The sequence below is a fragment of the Salmo salar genome, chromosome ssa23 (genome assembly GCF_905237065.1).
Source record: "Salmo salar chromosome ssa23, Ssal_v3.1, whole genome shotgun sequence".
Taxonomy (NCBI): domain Eukaryota; kingdom Metazoa; phylum Chordata; class Actinopteri; order Salmoniformes; family Salmonidae; genus Salmo; species Salmo salar.
Genome location: NC_059464.1, coordinates 4128884 through 4150711, shown reverse-complemented (window position 1 = coordinate 4150711; position 21828 = coordinate 4128884). Strand labels below are relative to the sequence as shown.

Here is a 21828-nt window from a genome sequence, read left to right as displayed (position 1 = left end):
GAAAATGATTTATTCTCAGAGTGGAACATTTGTAAAATACCAGGAATGTAGTCAACCCTAGGGTGTGTGTGTGTGTGTGTGTGTGTGTGTGTGTGTGTGTGTGCGACACTAACCAAGGTTGGGCTGGGACAGGGCCATGTTACGTTGCTGTGGGGTGGCAGAGGGTGGGGGGGCATGGAGGCTCATCTGATTCATGGCGGCCGTCATGGTCTTACGAGGGTCATGCCAAGTAGTGATCTTCTCCACGTGACTACAGAGAGAGAAAGAGAAGAGAACATCAGGTTAGACAGGCGAAAAAACAAAACAGAGTTACTACATGTCAGAGATTGTTACCCTGGAACTGGTCTTCAATTCCTTCCCTTACTCTTCTCCCGTTCCTCATCTCTGTCCCACATCCACATAGTGATTGGGGGGGAAAAGAAAGACACAGAATATAGCAATATCATATCGATTCTCCAAGTATGAATTCTCAAAATAAACAAAAAACATTAGCTGGTGCTAGTCAGTTGTACCTGCACCAAACCTCGTATTTCTCCATCTCTAGCTTGTTATCAATCTTCTTTTTAAAAATGGTGAACCTACATGTTTTCAGCACTTTTAATTCCATGACTGATCAAATTAATTTTCTTGCGGCACTCTCTTGTCCCTCTGCAGCAGAGCAATATGTTTGGAACACCGAATCGCAATATCGAATTGCAATGCATATAGAATGTCAATACATATTGTATCGGCACTGTGATAATATTGTATCGTGAGCTCACTGGCATATCCCAGCCCTACACCCACGGCTAGCCTGATGGTAGCTAAGCTACTGTACACGATATTCCAGCCCCGCTGCATTCTTCCATAGGGCCACATCATGAGCAGCAGCAGGCCTAACAGGTGGTTCGTTACAGCAGCTCAGTGGCTCATTATAACTATCACTCTGATCATTATATCATCAGGGATTACACAAGACTAGCAAGAGGCCGCAATTTTCTGTTGGAATGCCATGATAGAGAGTACAACAGTCTTTAAATCAGTTTCTACAGACCTGCCCTAATACAAGTGTAATACAGTACATGATCAAAAGTATGTGGACACCTGCTCATCGAACATATGGAGTTAGTCTCCCCTTTGCTGCTATAACAGCCTCCACTCTTCTGGGAATGCTTTTCACCAGATGTTGGAACATTGGCAGCAAGTTCCCACAGCATTCAGCCACAAAAGCATTAGTGAAGTCGGGCACTGATGTTTGGCGATTAGGCCTGGCTCGCAGTCGGCGTTCCAATTCATCCCAAAGGTGTTTGATGGGGTTGAGGTCAGGTCTCTGTGCAAACCAGTCAAGTTCTTCCACACCGATTTCGACAAACCATTTCTGTATGGACCTCGCTTTGTGCATGGGGACATTGTCATGCTGAAACAGGTAAGGGCCTTCCTCAAACTGTTGCCACAAAGTTGGAAGCACAGAATTGTCTAGAAAGTCGTCGTATGCTGTAGCGTTCAGATACTTTTGTATATATAGTGTACTGTACGTTGATAAGAACATGTTTCTGGTGTAATGTTTTTTGTATCATTGCTAGGCTTTTGTCTTAAAAAGGAGAACAGTTTTCAGCTGTGCTAACAATTGCAAAAGTGCTATCTAATGATCAATTAGCCTTTTAAAATGATAAACTTGGATTAGCTAACACAACGTGCCATTGGAACACAGGAGTGATGGTTGCTGGTAATGGGCCTCCGTACGCCTATTTAAATATTCCATTAAAAATCTGCCGTTTCCAGCTACAATAGTCATTTACAACATTAACAATGTTTTCACTGTATTTGTGATCAATTGATGTTATTTTCATGGACAAAAAAAGTACTTTTCTTTCAAAAACAAGGACATTTCTAAGTGACCAAACTTTTGAACGGTAGTATGTATGTATGTATGTATGTATGTATGTATGATCAACAGATTCATATCTGTATTCCCAGTCATTTCATATCCATAGATTACAGCATAATGAATGTTTCAATTGACTGATTTCCTTATATGAACTGTAACTCAGTAAAGTCTTTGAAATTGTTGCATGTTGCTTTTATATTTTTGTTCAGTTGCGAATGACAATAGTTCCTCTCTCAATTAAAAAGATCTTACCAACACTCCTCTTCAATAACTACCAATCCTCGGTGTGAAATAACATTTTCATGCTCTTATCCCATATCGCCATATGGTTTTGAGAACAGGCGTGCACGATGTAGTTTACAATCGAAGTTACCTGCTGCATAACTCGGAGTTCCGCGCTCAGCTCTTTTGCCACCAGTTGCCGTCAATGTATTCATTATAGCTCAGTGGGTGTATTACACAATGTGTCCATATGGCAGAGGTAGACACATTCATAACAAGAGTGCAGTTGCCTGCCTGCCATTCCGTGAGAGATTGAGCCCCATGTGTGCAAAAGCCAACCATTCGATCCCATGGAATCTGTTTTTTGTCAATATAGCCACTCAGCACACTGAACATACCCTGTGCAGTTTCATGCTTGGGAATTGTGAGACAGAACAATATGTCCTCGTGAAGAACATCCGACATGTAGCGAGCAAGAGTCAATGCATGGGCATCTCAGCCCTCACAGCTAACGTTCATTTGGAGAACATAAGGTGGGGAGTTTGAGTTTCCTCTTGATTGCTAAATATAGCATCAATTCATAGTTTCACAGTGTTATCTGACAAAAGGTATTGATGTGAGTTTCTGTGCCTCAGCCTCCCCACACATTTGTTTTACCGGCCGCAATTGATAGGGTGAAAACAAAGTCTCTGCAATCGTGTGTGTTTTCATAGCGTAGCGGGCTTAGCCATTCACAGTGGAATGATTGAAGTGCAAAAGTCAAGTGAAGCTTTTCCCATGATCTAAGGGTGCGCTCGATTTGAATAATTTAAATTGAGATGAAGGTTAACCACATTCCAATGATTTGAGAGACAAAGACGATATTATAATATTCATTTTCGTAGGTTTGTTAAGCAGGATTTTGGAAATTCTCCTGCAACCCCATTTTCATATCAGGTGACACCTAGCTTGGAAACCACTGCTCTACACTACATTGCTTGTTTTGTCACAAACTAAAATTAAGCTAGCTATTAGAATGTTACCAACCAGGAAATGGCTGAGCGATTTCTGCATATTGCACCTTGAAGACATTCATTACCTGTAGCTAGTTACATTGTCACTCACGAGAGATCAGCCAGGCTGGAACGAGAAAGTATACGCAGGCACACCAATATGCACACACAGGAAATGGTTGCTTGAGTTCCACAAAATGGATGATAACGTTGCGGATAAAGTTCGGAATGACAATTTAATGTGTACAGCATCTAAAAGACCTGCATCACAATACTGAGACCTTTGGGTGTTTTTGGAGCCTTTGTTCATGTTTTTGGACACCCTGGAAGTCCAGAATGACGCTCAGGATGTCAATCGCTGCAGAGGTAAGTTTGTCAAAACCCAGTGAAAATGTAAAAAAATATATATATCTACACCATTCTATAACATGCCATTTACATCAAAAATACAGATTAAGTTCCTAAATTGTGAAATTCTCCTTCAAAATGTTCAAAACCAACCAGTTCCCTTAAAGGGCAATAAAGTTATATCTATGTATCCATCTATTATACTCATCTCAGTGCAAGGGAAGTCAAACTAGTTTGTTTAAAATACAAGGGCCAGGAAGGAGTCTTGACGGCACTGTCACATCACTGCATGGGACAAGAGACCTGTTCATAGTCTCGTTCATTCCACATTTATATACACCCATAAATGCCGCACAAATTAACTTTTGCGTGACGTGAAAAAGAACGGGAGTGTACTTACAGTACCAGTCAAACATTTGGACACAAGGGTTTTTATATCTACATTGTAGATTAATAGTGAAGACATCAAAATTATGAAATAACACATATGGAACATTGTAGTAACCAAAAAAGTGTTAAACAAATACAAATGTATTTTATATTTGAATGGCCACCCTTTGCCTTAATGACAGATTTGCACACTCTTGGCATTCTCACAATGAGCTGTATGAGGTAGTTACCTGGAATGCATTTAAATTAACAGGTGTGCCTTGTTAAAAGCTCATTTGTGGAATTTCTTACCTTCTTAATGCATTTGAGCAAATTAGTTGTATTGTGACAAGGTAGGGGGATATACAGAAGATAGTCCTATTTGGTAAAAAGACCAAGTACATATTATGGCAAGAACAGCTCAAATAAACAAAGAGAAATGACAGTCCATCATTACTTTATGACACGGAGGTCAATCAATTTGGGAAAATTTTAAGAACTTTAAAAGTTTTCAAGTGCAGTCGTAAAACCCATCAAGCACTATGATGAAACTGGCTCTCATTAGGACCGCCACAGGAAAATAAGACCCAGAGTTACCTCTGCTGCAGAGGATTGCAGCCCAAATAACTGCTACAGTTCAAGTAACAGACATCAACATCAACTGCTCAGAGGAGACTGTGAATCAGGCCTTCATGGTCGAAATGCTGCAAAGAAACCACTACTAAAGGACACCAATAAGAAGAAGAGATTTCTTGGGCTAAGAAACACAAGCAATAGACATTAGATAGGTGGAAATCTGTCCTTTGGTCTGATGAGTCCAAATTTTATATTTTTGGTTCCAACCGCTGTGTCTTCGTGAGACGCAGAGTAGGTGAACGGATGATCTCCGCATGTGTGGTTCCCACCGTGAAGCATGGAGGAGGTGTGATAGTGCTTTGCTGGTGACACTGATTTATTTAGAATAAGGCACACTTAACCAGCTTGGCTACCACAGCATACTTCAGCGATACGCTATCCCATCTGGTTTGTGCTTAGTGGGTCTATCATTTGTTTTTCAACAGGACAATGACCCAACACACCTCCAGGCTGTGTAAGGGCTATTTGACCAAGAAGGAGAGTGATGGAGTGCTGCATCAGATGACCTGGCCTCCACAATCACCCAACCTCAACCCAACTGAGATAGTTTGAGATGAGTTAGACCGCAGAGTGAAGGAAAAGCAGCCAACAAGTGCTCAGCATATGTGGGAACTTTTGGAAAAGCATTCCAGGTGAAGCTGGTTGAAAGAATGCCAAGAGTGTGCAAAGCTGTAATCAAGGGTGGCTACTTTGAAGAATCTCAAATATATTTTGATTAGTTTAACACTTTTGTTGATTACTACATGATTCCATCTGTTATTTCATAGTTTTGATGTCTTCACTATTATTCTACAATGTAGAAAATAGTAAAAATAAAGAAAAACCCTAGAATGAGTAGGTGTGTCCAAACTCTTGGCAGGTACTATAGATACATACAATCACGAGAATAACACTAAAAAGCTAGGTTTAATAAACTGTTTACAATGGACACTAAATAGTCAGAGTGGTGCGGTGTGAGGGCATAAAGGGCTTCCCACAACAAGTTGTGACTCACAGAGGCACACTGGGAAGGTAAAATCCACTTCCTGTTACTCTAACCCAGTCAGGAAGAATCCACTGTGGGGTTAGTCACCAGAAGCAACAGGGCCCCAAAAAAACAACACCGAGCTGAGATGTAGATTACCGGACATTGCGCTGTGATTTACTGCAACAGTGAGAAACATTTAGTTGAGTCAGTGGAACTATGTTTACTCTGAAAAAACAGTGGTCAAAAGTCTTTGCTAATGTAGAGAATACCAACAGACATGCTTCCAAAAAGTGAAAGTGTATTTCAATATCAAACCTGGGCTGCAGCCACTCCAGATGCTCCATCATAACACAGAGACAGAGGCTAAACACCAAACATGGTAGTAGGCCCTAATCTGGGTCAGGCTCTAAATTATTGTGGCCTGCAGCTCTAAGTAACCACAAGTCTCCAGTAAGATAACCAGCTGCGGTGCTGTGTGTGGGTGTGTGAGACATCAGAGGAAAGGCTGATTAACGTTTTTAAGACGCGGGGCGGCAGAGCGTCGCTCTTCAGGGCAGATGTATGAAAGGTCTGTGGAAAAGTTGGATGAAGTTGCCTTTAGACACTGATCAAAGGTCAGTTTGTGTTTCCCCTAAATAGTTAAAGGTAGAACTTGGAGAGGGTAAGCTTATCCTAGATCTGTGCCTGGGGTGGGGGGGTTGCCTGGTGGACGTCAGATCACCGCAGGGCCTTCGGCTGTGTGGAGGGGATAGGATTGACCCCTGAATTAAGGCCCACGCCAAAGCCTTTTAACTAGGTCTCACTCTGGAGGAGTTATCTTCATCTACTCATTGGTTTCCACGTGGGTGATTGAAAGCTCTACAAGGAAAAATGTATTAAAGAAAACAAACTAGGTTTTTATCTGTGGATGAATTGTCAGTAGAGAACACACAATTTTGTATGACTCAAAATTCTACAAAGATCAAGCAAAAAAAAGGACCGTATGCATTTCAGGTAAAATAAGAACCCAATGTTTATCTCCCAGGACAAAATAACTAGCAACATCAAGCTAGCTAAATGTCCATGAATGTTTCATGTGTTTCGACCTGTCCCCAAATTAATATAGTTGGTTCACAGTTGGTTTTGGTATTTTAACCTGCGTGTCATGAATGCGTCTGGGTGGGGATAGACAAAGTCAACAAGTGCACAATGGCACACTCGCAGTGCCGGTTTCGTTAAGGTGTTAGTGGGAATATCTCACCAGGGGAGGACCATCATCCTCAGTGAATTTCATAAAAATAGTGAAACATTAGTTAGTTACCCTTTATGGGATAAAACTATACTAAAAGTTCTATATTCAGGTCACTAAATAATTGATTAAAACGCACTGTTTTGCAATGAAGGGCTACAGTAACCTCAACAGCACTTTGTAGGGTAGCACTATGGTGTAGCCGGAGGACAGCTAGTTTCCGTCCTCCTCTGCGTACCTTTCCATCAATACAAAAACCTGGAGGCTCGTGGTACTCACCCCCTTCAATAGACTTAAACAGTAATTATTAGAACATCCGGAGGACCTCCAACCCATCAGAGCTCTTAGGGGATAGACATTGTCCACCCAATCAAAGGATCAGAGAATTAATCTTGTACTGAAAGCATAAGCTACTTCTAGCTAGCAGTAGAGTGCATAAAATGTGGTGAGTAGTTGATTCAAAGAGGGAGAGAAAGACAATAGTATAACAAATTCATTCAAAAATGAAGGAGAAGCGAGCGAGAAAGAGCTATCTAGATTTCATAATTTTTTTCACCACTTTCTCTTACAAATGCAGCTAGCTAGTTTAGCCTACTCAAACACCCAGCTCAAACAGAAAGGGATGCTATGTTAGCTAGCTGGTTATGGCTATCCAACATTGGATCTGTTCCAAGTCAAGGAAAACTTTTGGTTTTGTTAATTTATTAAACCGGGGCACAACTGCTCAACTGCTTGCTGACTGTACACTGTACTGCATGTTTGTAGCGGGTTTACTACAATCATGTTAGTTCTAGTAGCTATGTTGACTATGACGTTAGCTAATATGTAGGCTGTGTGTATCTGTTAGCGGTTATGATATGAAGGTTTGGCTTGGAAAGGTTTTTTCACCTGGTCAAGGCAAGAAGGTGCAAGGCGGTATTGAATGTGTCAATGTGTGTAAACCTTCATTTAAAGGCTAGGATGTAGCCATCTCATGATGGGTATAGGGAACATTTGAATATGAAATCAAATATGAATGACAGTCATCCAATATGCTCTAATAGAAATAAGGCCACGCTCATTAAAAAAAAATGATTGTCCTCCCTCATCAAACGGCACCAACCACCACTGCTCCTCACCTCTGAACAGCAGTGGATCAGCTCTCTTTCCCCCTTTTCTTTCAAAGCAGAAAGCAGGTGATCCTGTCCTCTTGCCATGTTGAACCTGAAGATCCAGCGTTAAAGCCATCACCAGGATGGCACAGTGTCAGAATCAGGAAAACACACGAACAGGGGCTTGCATAAGCCTGCAGGGGGCTGAGGTGTTGGGTAGGCCTGGGGGGCTTCGTGTGGCGGTGTTTAGGAAAGAGAAGCACATTGTTTACAGAGGAAATGGGAACAATGGCTGGAGTAATGGTAAGGGATGGCCTTGCAGGCTGAAACAACAGTCCCCATCTGTTGCACGCCACCAGACACAAACTATCCCACTGCACTGTCTCTAGCACAGCTCATAACTCACAGGACTTCAGCATAAACAGTCTCTCTCCGTCCTCTTCCCCCCTAGCCTCCCTGTTTACGCCAGCACTCCACAGACCTTGTGTGTACATAACCTACTGAGGGGCTGGATCTACACGTAACAGCAACACACTATGGTACTCATCTTTCCCATTCATTTGAGATTGATGCTTGCAATGCATTTAAATCTCTGCCTGCATAACAATGTATAAGAATGTGAGGAAAGCCAGAGTGGTTAAGGGCTAAATCACAGCAGAAAAATGGCGGAGCTCGCTATTTACTTTGGGAAAAGTGGGGCGGGGGGATACTAGCTCCTCTTCTGAGTATTGCTGTTGCTGAGTGTTGTCCTTTTGTGTTTCGTATTTACGGTATGGGAGGGAGGAGGGAATGAGGGGCTTGAGAGGTGCTGGGTTGTCCCGTCCGGCTGCCCCTCACATGCTGGAGAGCCAGCAGTGTCTCTATAAATACACTGCCTATGAGGCTGGCAAGCAGGCAGCTGCTGCTCACACACACACACACACACACACACACACACTGTGCATTCATGGTACACACACATTAAGCCATACAAGGCCAGCGATCCAAGTTATGTAAGTGATTAAGTGGTTAATGTGATGGCTCTATGATTGCAACCATGTAGTGTTATGGGAGGTGGGAGAACATATTGTAGGTGGTCTAACTGCTACATGGCTCAACATCAGACACAGTTCAGACACTTAACAACTCAACCTGAACCCAGGGAATTTGTCTGACTTGGAGCCATGGAGACGTCAAGACACACCAGACGTTGTTTGGTTCCCTCCACGACATTGCCAGACAAGCACTGTAACTACGGTGATACACACTGCACAATATGGAGAGGCTTTAGGATGTACACAGTTAGGCAAACTATCCTCCATACTGGTGCCAAATGTCTAATCAATCAGCACAATACCATTCTGATTCACATTCTCACTAGAATGTAACCAGTCTTAGAAGTTTTGCTGTCAACATGGAACCTGAAAGCCCAAAACATTGTTTACCATTGTTTCCCTGTGTAGGCGTTATCTAGGTCTCGTCTGGTGTTATGTTATGTGTACATGTTAATCCATCCTTTGCCTCTTACATGGACATGAACAAGCCCACTGGTTCATCAGGTTAAGCCTAAAAGCTGGCTTTTCTCTTAGTATACAACCAGAACCTGCCTGTCTAATAGAGAGCCTACAGGCGTTCTCCATATCACATTCAACTTTCATTAAGCTAAAACACTAAAGTTTCTCTATGGCTGCATGAAGACAATAGCAGACTGAGTGCAGGGGGCTATGATAGGAGACCACTATGGGGCTGTGTTGAAGACCATGATAATGCAATGTAAGGTAAAATGGTGGGGAAATGGTTACAGTAGAAGTATATGTAAATATGGAGATCGGGTGGCAGCCTACATTATAGGCCTATAGCTGACTTCTAAGGGCTGTTTTGTGTGAAACCACACTGGATTTTGTCTGATTTGGTTTATCAGCGTACAACATCACAGAGGCACAGAAATAGAATAGAAATACTGAGACGGACATACAATGGTACAATAACTGCCCTGCCATAGAGACTGCACTACATCCTACACCCTCTCCAACACTCTCTATTATACAAGAACAGACACGGGATGACAGTTTAACAAAAAATCCGATTTGGAGTTTAGGAAGGCGAATGGTTACAATAAACACACACGTTATGGTAAAATAATGTCCTATATGTAATTAAAGGTCGTCTGAATCACTCAACCACACCAGAAAGTGACCGGGCCTTGTTGGAATGAACAGCATTCCCTCCCTGTAACCTTAATCAGAGGCCGGCATAAAGGAGCGGATTGCTTTCCCATTCAGCCCAGGCTCCAGAGCTCTGGTTACAAGGAGAATCCCCCATGTCAACCACACAATGGAAATCCAACACTGACTGTAGAGGACTGGGTCTCTATGGGAATAGGAGTCTCGCTGTCTGTCTATCTATGGCTAAACACTGTATTTCAGGGGCTGAAGACTTGCCCAAACTAATAGGAAACCATAGAATTCTAACAAGAATAGTATTAGCTATACATCTACGGCAGTGTTTCCCAAACTCGGTCCTGTGGACCTTAAGGTGTGCATGTTTGGGTTTTTGCCCAAGCACTATAGCAGACAAAAATTATAAAAGTTTGATGAGTTGATTATTTGAGTCAGCTGTGTAGCGCTAGGCCAAAAACCAAAATGTGTATCCTTGGGGTCCCCTAGCCTAAAGATTCAGATCTTACAGTGCTTTAATTCTCTAAGGTCTGAACGGTAGGCTGCCATGATCAGGACACCGCGGAGCCGCTGCGAGATATGGCTTGGAAAACTCAAAAAATACCTCAATCCAGGGATGGGAGAGGGCACTGTACTCTTAATTATGCCATTATCCAAAATGATACATTGAGAAGATTGAGTTTTTAATTAAACTACCGTTTTTTAATTAAACGGCCGTTTTTTGTCAGCGTGCTAGGCTAGCTAATGCTAAATCAACTCATTGGATTCGACAACACTTCCAGCAGCAACTCACCCCAATGCAAGACGTTGCATTTTCATGGAATCCAAAGGGCTGCTATAGCATTAGATAGCCTAGCATGCTGTCAAAAACTGCATTTTAATTTGAAACCAGCAGTATTCCAATGTTCTCGATTCACCATTCTGGGATAATTAGGAGTACAGGAGACACATTCCATCCCTGGATTTTCCCAGCCATATACCGCGTCGGACTATGGTTGTCCACATTGTGGAATAGCACCGTTTCGACTAGAGAGAAGAAATTAACGAAAGTCGCATTCTGGCTAGCGGTCCCCAGAACCAAGTTTGGGAAAAGCTGATATCTAGGTTTCTAAAGGGAAAACATCCTCAGATAGCCTTAATGGCCTTCCATCAATTGGAGGGTTTCTTGAATTCCAACACCCCAAAAATGACAATGTCAGAAGGGCTCGGATTCAGAGTTCTCTGGGTTTGTTGTGGAATGTTACACTGGACAGCAGCTGGAAATCGTATCAAATTAAATTAGAACAAAGAGGAGAGGAGTGGCAAGGGAGGAAGTGGAATGTTACTTGCTAATAATAGGCCTTCCCATTAGCCAGGCCTGCCTGCCTGCCACGGCCTGGCTGCCAGCAGGGAAGAATAGCGCTAGCTGGCTTGACACAGGAAGAGACCAGACTGCCATTTTCCCTGAGACATGTTAGGGCTAACAGCGACTAGCCCCGACTGACCACAGTCAGAGATGCACAGTAGGTTAGCACGAAAACCTCTATGAAGCACTAGAGAACGACCAATATGGATTTTTTTAGGGCCGATGCCAAAACCGATTTTTGGGGGTCAAGGTCGATATTTTACGCCGATATTCAATATCATTACATTTGAAAATTTGGATGACAACATTTCCCAGAGACAGCCATGTCATTAATGCATCAATATGAAAATCAAATAATACATTTGACTTTGTACCAATCTAACTACATAACGGTAATAATCTTATTTGAATGTCTTGACAAACTGGGTAAATTAAGATGGCATAGGCCTACTCTAAACACAGACGAAGGCATTTTCAATAGGAGTGTGTGCATGCATTGAGTTATTGGGATTTCCTGGCTGATCAGTGGAGTCTATGGTGCAACAGATGAAACAATCTGTTTGCCTCCCATTTGCATAGAAGCGTCACATTATGATGTTCTTCCAAACAGGCGTGACATGCTGGAGTGATGCTTCAATGCAAATGTTGTTGATCATAGGCTCTGCTGATAGTTTGAAAATATAAAATAACATCTATTCAATGCAAATGGGTCCAACGTAACGTCATGACTTGTGATCACTGATGCTTATGAAACTAGTATATTTTGTAATTTTCCATGATAGGGATATTTTTTTTTTCTCCTCCAGCTGTCACTCTGCATCTCTAAACAACTCAGCTGCCAGAACGAAATTCGAAATAACTCAATTGGCTAGTTCAGCCATCTGTCTTTACATATACTAAATAATATACACTACCGTTCAAAAGTTTGGGGTGACATAGAAATGTCCTTGTTTTTGAAAGAAAAGCACTTTTTTTGTCCATTAAAAAAATATCAAATTGATCAGAAACAGTGTAGACCTTGATAATATTGTTGGAATATCGACATAGGCGTACAGAGGCCCATTATCAGCAGCCGCTGCTGCTGATTTTCTCACCTAGACATTCCTCGGCATTGTGCAGCGCTCGTAGCTCAGGTGGTGAGTGGCGGCTGGCATAGTAGTAGCTTAACTATGTACAGGGACTGTGGGCAAAGCCGATAGCCAAGAATACAAAAAGGCCAATATCGGCCCGATATATATCGAACAATTACTGTCGTTCTCTAGTTAGCACCAAACGTGATGAAAGAATGGTAGTTTAGGGTTAGTTGGGGTAGTTCTCTTATTGGAGCTTTGGCGCCAACATAGCGCCCGTTAGAATTCTACATCTCAAACAAAGTTTGCCAATGTTTGAAACAACAAATTAATGGGAGGAAAAGCATTATGTTGGGCAGCAACGGTCATTTGTGTATCAAGGTCAATATTATGGTGATATTAGTTGGAAATTATATCCATAAATATCATTGGTCGAGTAGAAAGTTTAACCAGTTCCCCCTCAGATCTACCTCATCTGTGGCAAAGCACTATGGGTGGCTCCTCTTGTTACTGCTGGGGACAACTGGTGGTTTGGGATAGGTGAGAGGGGAAAGAGGGGTTGAGTGTGGAGGGGTAGGGGGCGAGTGGGCGCTATATAATGTCAGCTGTTGATGGGCCGTCTAACTATAGACCTGTAGCTGGCTAGGCGGTGCATGGGCGCGCAAGAAACATTCTCTCTCACACAAACACACCCCATGGAGGACGAGGGACCAGATCTACCTTAACCTGAAAATGACCGGATTTAACTGTCCACCTACACACCCCTACCCTGTATAAACACTCATATATCATAACAACCTAAGAGAGCACAGTTGTGACTTCAAGGCTGTTGAGTCAAGGCTCTAAAACACAGACAGGCAGACAGACGGAGAGATCAAGAGCGAGAGAGGGCCTTTGCTGGATGACAGATGGATGTCCTCAGAGAAGGCCAATTCGGTCTTTCAAACATAATAATATGAATTACAGTGGTTTGTTTTCCACTAGGGCAGAGGACATCCAGACATGACAAGTTCTTCTGGTGCTACGGTCTCCCTGGTCAAAATCCCTGGTCAATAAAGCTCAGCTAAAATGATTCTAGTGATTTCAAAGATATGTTGATAACTGCACTGTGATTTAAAATGTATATGTTAATGACTCAATTTCGTTTAAAAAGATACGTCACATGGCAGATTTTTGTTTCCGAAAATGTCTGTCGCTTCCAATGTCCAAAATCAACGCATCCCAAACCACTACATCAACCGTTCCGCTCACTCACGCCTTGACCAACCACAACAAAGATCAGAGCAGCATGGGTTTCTATGTTCCCTGGCTGTGGTTTATGTGATCCTGATTTATCCTGTACTGAACAGCAGGAGACAAACATTCAGACTGGTCTGGGACAGGCTTCATTAGGCCTTAATGTGCCAGGCCTGGCCCACACCCCAGTATGTTAAACCAGTAACCAGAACCCACACTGGAGTCCAACAACAGACAGACTGAGATGGAGGGCAGCGATACTGGATGTTAGAGTCTCTCTCTCGCTCTCCTACGCCTGTAGCGCACACACACACACACACACACACAGCTTCCTCAAAGAACTCCATTAGAGGAGAGAACTCATGCATATCAAGAACACTGCACTCGGAAGAAGGCCTACCCTGTACAATTACCTCTGTATGTGTTTAGTGTGAACGTTTTAAACGTTAACACGTTTAAACAAAATTGAGTCATTAACATTCATTTTAAAATCACAATGCAGTTGTCAAAACTACCATTAATGATCATCATCATAAAAGGGAGGGAAAAAATTAAACAAATAGGCCTACCTAGTTAGTAAGAGGGGATTTACATCTTTCAAATGATTTGCCACGGATATGAAGCGCTCTGCACCTCATTGTCATTAACAGTTGAAGAAAAAAAAAGTGCTGATTACAGAAATGATTGCAGTTGATATGCAACCATTGTCAACGGTCTACTTTAGTTGAGGTAATTTGCCAAATGAAAGACAAAGCGCCATTTGAGCCGTGACTCGCGCTACTGAAACATGTGCATCTTTTATCAATATCACTGTTCACCTTTTACTCCCGTTTCAATAGGTGTTATTTCTTTATAAATGGGAGTTGAGACAAACTTAACAGCGTTAGAAAGCAAAAATCATTCCCTTTTTAAACAGTATATACCCGCATTTGACGTGTTTTCTTTAGCCCTGCTTTTTATTTGTGAGTTTATACTAGGTGGGTAGGCTTTTATTAAACGTAAAACAAAGTAGTCCCCTAAACTAGGGCCCTATGATTTCCGCGATGCGGAAAACGGACGGAATCGCAGAATTTGGTAATAAAAATGGAATCAACTGTAAAACGTGGAATATTGCAGAATTTTGCAATTTGTCTGAAATTGTTTTGTTTTTTTAAATCATCAACAGTAGGCCTAATTATTGTAGTAACCTAAATGATTTCATGATTGTAAAACTACAGACGAGTAGGCCTAGAGAAATAATTCCGTTTTTAATTGGGGTGTTTTGAGAGGGGGCGGGGGTCGTTCGTGGGACCATTACTTCACCTCACAACTTGGCTGTCACTTTGAGAAACATGTCGAAGAGTTGTCAAAAAATAATATATTTTTTTAAATAGACCCTAACCCCTAAATTCAGAGCAGAGCTATACCCAAATCACTTATGAGTCAGGCGATAAGCTGTTTTGCAAATTCTGTCAACATACTATTGATTGGACCTGTAAAAATACGTGTGATGACCACTTAAAGTCTAAAGCCCATGTGTAGAACAAGGAAAAGCACCATGTTAGCCAGAGCATGCCTCTTCAAACAACCATTACTCATGCAAGCACATCAGCAGATTCAAGATGAGAATTTATTCAGGACTTTGTGGCTGTGTACACCGAGTCTGACATCCCCTTGAAAAGCTAAGAAAGCTACGGCCGTTTCTAGTGAAGCATTGCAAACAGGGAGGAGCGTTGCCCAAAAATGAAAGCAGCCTTCATCAAACTCACCTGCCCCATGTGTTCAACCAACATATGACTGCCGTTCTACAGAAGATCCATGGGAAGAAGTTTGCAGTGGTTGTTGACAAGACAACAGATACAAGGGATTTTGCAGCGTTCTAAACATCGTCATTGGTGAGTTAACAGCCTATTAATATACCATGGCAATAGCCTACATTTACATTCTGCAATGTGAATTGTCCGCATGCAAATTGTGATATTCCAAACGACGAGCTATCGTGGTGAAATATATGCATAATGTCAGCAGTTGTCCGCCTCTCCATCTAGCTAACTATCGCTATGTCTATATTGTTTACACTTGAAATTTAACACTTATTTTGTCACAATATTATTTTAGGTTAAAACATAATTTAAGTTTTTCCTTATCTTTCATTGCAGGTGTTGAAAACCAGTACTTTCAGGTGGATGTCATTTTCATGGACAGATGCAACTACTCAATGTTTTCCCAAGCTATACTAGCCTCCCTCCACAGCAATGATCTGAACCTGAATGATGCCTGGGCAGTGGTCACAGATAATGCCTCCTACTGCCTGAAGGCATACAAGGAGGTTCTGAAAGGAGGGATGCCCAACAGTGTCCATGTAACCCGTCTCTGCCATGTCATCAATCTGGTGGGTGAGACCTGGCAACACTACAAATACCTCTCTGAAGTTGCAACACTTGTGAAATGGATGAGATTGGTCTTCTTCAAGAAGCCTGCCAGAAAGAGAAGATGGGTGAGCTTCCTTATTATGAAGGAGTTTGTGCAGGACAAGGCTCCTCCTGAAGCAGTGAGCTCCAGATGGAATAGCTAGTTTGAGGCAGTGAAGTACCATGCAGAGCATGTTCATCTGTACAGAGAGTTTTGGTTGGCAGAAAAGTCATCATCCCAGGCAGTCAAACATCCTCAGCCAGCTGGAAACAGAGGAGAAGGTGCAGGCCCTCACTGTTAAACTAACTTTCCTCTCGGAGGGCTGCTCCAAACTGATGACAGCTCTGTCAATCCTGGAAGGAACCCACAACGGTGTCTGCATACAATGTCATGGAGGATCTGGGTTCTTACCTAGTGAATGGAATGGCAAAAACATGTGGGTATGGTGCCAAGACAGATGAGCTATTGGAGAAAGATTGGGATTGGAGAGAGGTGCTTGACCATCTCCATGATGCATTCCACTTGGCCTTCAAAGTTGTCAAAGCACTGGGACACACATCCAGCCAGAGGTCTACAGGCTAGCTAGGGTGTTGGATCCTTGGCAGGCTCCAGCCATGGAAAAGCAGATTGAATAATGCAACTTTTTTTTTTTTTACATAAGTATAACTCTAGGTTTTGCCTATTGCTTGCTGCATTGTTGCCTAGATTCTTGCATTACTTTTTTTCCATTTATAATGAAACACTTAGTAGAACTCTGTATTGAAACACTTGCCTTGATAAAAAAAATTGCGGAATGTTGTGTGGTATCATTACAAAATTTACTGTTATATCTTATTAAAAATTGTAGACGTTTTATTCGTTCACATTATTACACACTTTTTTTGGTGATAAAATTTGCGTAAATCGTAAAACACAGAATTCAGAAAATGTATGGAAAAAATGAAACGGAATTTGGGAAAAATGTAACAGATTTCATAGGGCCCTACTAAACTAATGAATACGCCATTTCACTTAATCAAAACAATGTTTTGTTGCATATTTCAGTCTGGATGGTTTAGTGGTGGTGGTGGGGGGGTGGGGGGGCCTATTTGCAGATCGCAAATAAAAACCTAAAAGATGCAGGTCGTGGTTGGAACACATACTGTATTTCCCTACTTTTTCAACTAGTCCATTTTGAATTTGTGATAAAGCGGTCATGATTTGACAAGGAATATAGCTTGTCTACAGTTTTTTGTATATCCTATCAGTTAGATACATTTTAATAGGCAATAATTTCTGTAGGCCTAATGGGACCTTGGTTGTGTAGCACGTGTGTGTAGAGGGAGCTGTCAGATTCTAAATTTAGTGAGAGACACATAGGGAAAAGAGAATGTTGGGAAAATAACTTATCACTTGGCTAGGTTTCTTTGTTGTGAGTCGCTAATGCACATAAGATATGGAAGGAACACGAGTCAACGTGAATTAACAGTTGCCTTTGGGACAACATTTCACCTGCCCATTTAGGCAGGCACAAAGCAGATTCCAGTTGCCTAAAGCCTGTGGCACGCTTTCCAGTTGAAACAGTTTGTGCATATATTATGAAGACATTTTGTGACGTTTTTGTTCATTTTAGAGTTTGGCAGGTTTTTTTTTCAGCTGTTTGAACCCAAAAAATGATTGAGGGAAGTCGAAGTTTTGTAGCCGAAATCTACGGCTGTCCTCAGTGATTGGTCAATAGTACTACTAACACCTTCCTAATATGTCTCAAGGCTTACAGATCCTTCTTTAACCCATCTCCTCCCCTTCATCTACACTGACTGAAGTGGATTTAACAAGTGACATGAATAAGGGATCATACCTTTCACCTGGATACACCTGGTCAGAAGCTCGCAACTGAACAGTGCCCTGTCTATACTCGGTTTGTTGTTTTTATGAAATAGTTTTAAAAAAAAATCATAGCTAAAGTTTGTATTGCTACGGATTCCGCAATGTGGTCAGCCTTTACAGCTGGGACCGCAACTTTGTGTCCCGGATTCCTGTTAAGTAGCAGTTAGCTGCTAGCCCACTGGTGTTTTTACCCACGGCTGGGCACAAATGCATCAGGTGTGAGATGTTTTAGAGACTGACAGACAGGGTCTGGTAGTGCTCCAATTCTCCTTGTCAGAATAAGCAACAGAGGACATAGAAAGCATATCAACTCCTGTAGAAATGGCACAATGGTTATTGCGAGTAACCTAATTTCTGTTACTTTAACTCCGCCTCATCTCGTACCATTCTGATAGATTGGAGACGGTCAGAAAACATTGTTGTAATGTTAATAATTTGGTTGTTATTCCATTGGTTATCTTGAGGCAGATGCTCCAGGGGCAGAATGGCCCACACTCAATGAATATGGCGATTGTAAATATTAGTGCAATCACTAGTAAAACCGTTCGTGAATTACATCATTACTCAGCGCAAAGTTGATTGAATGTTTCTCACTGAAACATGGCTGTCAGATTGTAGTACCACTCTACAGCTTTTCATACTCAATCAGAAAAAGGGCATTTTTACTAATGCTGTAAGTACATTTCGTTTGGCAACTTTTGGTATTTTTATTATCATGCTATACTGTTTAAATGTCAGCCACCAGTGCAGGCCATAACTCTGATTTACTGATTTATCTGAACTATTGTCCTTGAGAACTATGATAAAATCCTTGCGTTGGGCGATTTTAATATTCATGTTGACAAAGAGAATGACTTCAAGGCCATTGAATTTATGAATCTTTTGACTTTATCCAACATGTTACTGGGCCCACCCATAACCGCAGCCATACTCTGGACCTGGTTATCGCCAAGGGGCTTTCTCTTGACATTTCCTCTATTGTTGATGTTGCTTTATCTGATCACCACTGAATATTTTTACTGCCTTGTTACCCATAGTACAGGATAATACTGAACGCAGTATTAAACGCTATCATACCTCTGAAGTTACTTCAGATTGAGTGTATGACTTTTTCCACATTTTGAAACAATTTTTTATTTCACCTTTATTTAACCAGGTAGGCTAGTTGAGAACAAGTTCTCATTTGCAACTGCGACCTGGCCAAGATAAAGCAAAGCAGTTCGACACAGAGTTACACATGGAATAAACAAACATATAATCAATTACATTAGTCTTATTCTAAAAATGGACAAAAAATAAATACATCCTCAAATCCACACACAATACCCCATAACGACAAAGAAAAATAACGTTTTTTTTTGCACATTTATCAAAAAAGAAAAACGGAAATATCACATTTACATAAGTATTCAGACCCTTTACCCAGTACTTTGTTGAAGCACCTTTGGCAGCGATTACAGCCTCGGGTCTTCTTGGGTATGATGCTACAAACTTGCACACCTGTATTTGGGGAGTTTGTCCCATTCTTCTCTGAAAATCCTCAAGCTCTGTCAGGTTGGATGGGGAACGTAGCTGCACAGCTATTTTCAGGTCTCTCCAGAGATGTTCGATCAAGTTCAAGTCCGGGCTCTGGCTGGGCCACTCAAGGACATTAGGAGACTTGTCCCGAAGCCACTCCTGCATTGTCTTGGCTGTGTGCTTAGGGTCATTGTCCTGTTGGAAGGTGAACCTTCGCCCCAGTCTGAGGTCCAGAGCGCTCTGGAGCAGGTTGTCGTCAAGGATCTCTCTGTACTTTGCGCCGTTCATCTTTCCCTCGATTCGGGCTAGTTTCCCAGTCACTGCCGCTGAAAAACATCACCACAGTATGATGCTGCCACCACCATGCTTCACCGTAGGGATGGAGCCAGATTTCCTCCAGATGTGACGTTTCGCATTCAGGCCAAAGAGTTCAATCTTGGTTTCATCGACCAAAGAATGTTGTTTCTCATGGTCAGAGTCCTTTAGGTGCCTTTTGGCAAACTCCAAGTGGGTTGTATTGTGCCTTTTACTGAGGAGTGGCTTCCGTCTGGCCACCCTACCATAAAGGCCTGATTGGTTCGAGTGCTGCAGAGATGGTTGTCTTTCTGGAAAGTTCACCCATCTCCACAGAGAACTCTGGAGCGGTGTCAGAGTGACCATCAGGTTCTTGGTAACCTCCCTGACGAAGACCTTTCTCCCCCCATTGCTCAGTTTGGATGGGCGGCCAGCTCAAGGAAGAGTGTTGGTGGTTGCAAACTTATTCCATTTAAGAATGGAGGCCACTCTGTTCTTGGGGACCTTCAATGCGGCAGACATTTTTTGGTACCCTTCCCCAGATCTGTGCCTCGACACAATCCTGTCTCGGAGCCCTACAGACAGTTCTTTCGACCTCATGGCTTGGTTTTTGCTCTGACATGCACTGTCAACTGTGGGACCTTATATAGAGAGGTGTGAACCTTTCCAAATCATGTCCAATCAATTGAATTTACCACCGGTGGACTGCAATAAAGTTGTAGAAACATCTCAACGATGATCAATGGAAACAGGATGCACCTTAGCTCAATTGAGTATTTCATTTATTTATTTTTTTACTTGTAATAAATTTGCAAACATTTCTTAACCTGTTTTCGGTTTGTCATTATGGGGTATGTGTGTGTAGATTGATGAGGAAAAACAAATGTAATCATTTTAGAAAAAGGCTGTAACAAAAAGGTAGAAAAAGGGAAGGGGTCTGAATACTTTCCGAATGCTCTGTACTCAATATACAGCACCAACTACATAAATATATTTTAGGGTCCATTATCTGCTACCTGGACTTTTACTGAAGCATGTAGCACAATAGTGGACAGTGATTTAACTCTCCCTGACAGCTGGGTGCATGTCCACGTCTAGGGTTTGGTGGTGAACGAGAGACAGAGATACAGTGAGAGACCCAGACAGACAGGGCGCAGGCTGGAAAAGCACTCTGCCTGCCATGGAAAACAGGAAAAGGAGAGAAAGAGAAAGGCGGCTAAACAGGGCTTGAGTAGGAGAGAGAGAGCGAGAGAGTGAAAGAAGAGGCTGTAGAGGGAGAGGGATGGCAGGCAGGGAGGGAGATGGCTGGCACAGTGGCCCACGCAGACTCTCCTCTGCCTGGATAAAGAGCCCAGTGTCTGGTGGATGACACTGGACCAGAGAACAAGGACTGGGACCAGAAAACCAGGAGTGACTTAATATAAAACCTTAAAGTGTAGTACTTTTTGGCCAAAATGGTCAGTATGAAGCTATATATACTGTAACGGTTATGTAATCCAGTGAAGCAGCACCACGTTGTTGATAGGAAGTCTCCTCCAGTTCAGTAGCAGTCCAACATGGGCTGAAGCCGGAGGTCACGCGGTCACGCCTTCTGTGCGTTGCCAACTCATTTAAGATGACCTCCTCACCGTGCTTCAAGCTATACATCACAGCAACACTGAAGTGTCAAAGAAACATTTCACCCCTCTCGCTGGCCCAATAATAGACTGGTGGTAGGACACACAAACCTCTTTCTCTGTCTGTCCAGATATTAGCCTAATGCCCTACTGTACAAAGCAGCCATTGTTATTAATCCTAAAGCAGACATCAGAATGAACTCTGGCTCCATACAAGCCTCTCTATCCTCCACTCCCCACCCCCCTCTACAGGCACTTTTACAAGTTATATTTTGGCATGCGGAAGGAGGGGAGGGTGTATATATATATGTGTGTGTTGTGTGTGTGTGTGTGTGTGTGTGTGTGTGTGTGTGTGTGTGTGTGTGTGTGTGGTTACACCCAACTCTATCACTTCTTTATATATTATCTTTATCTTGATAGCCCTCTGTGGAACAGACTGTCCTGTGCTTGGCCTGTCAGTGTTTACCGCATAAGGAACGAAAACAAAACTATTTTCTCTCCCCTCATCCCTCTTGCATCTGCTCGCTACAACAGCCCCTTGACAACAGCCTGCTTTCGGATGGTTATGGAACTCAATAATATCAGCAAAAAATAATGAATGGTTGCTGTCAAACCT

The 21828-nt window shown here is 42.3% G+C and overlaps 1 protein-coding gene across 5 annotated transcripts in view; it reads right to left on the bottom strand.

The window, feature by feature from the left end:
* LOC106583953 (WW domain-containing transcription regulator protein 1) overlaps positions 1-21828 on the bottom strand; it is a 95591-nt gene that overhangs the window by 18705 nt on the left and 55058 nt on the right. For all 5 annotated transcript variants that reach the window (XM_014168664.2, XM_014168665.2, XM_014168667.2 and 2 more), the window contains exon 2: positions 114-250. In XM_014168664.2, the coding sequence (XP_014024139.1) occupies positions 114-250 (137 nt within the window). The remainder of the gene's footprint in view (positions 1-113; positions 251-21828) is intronic.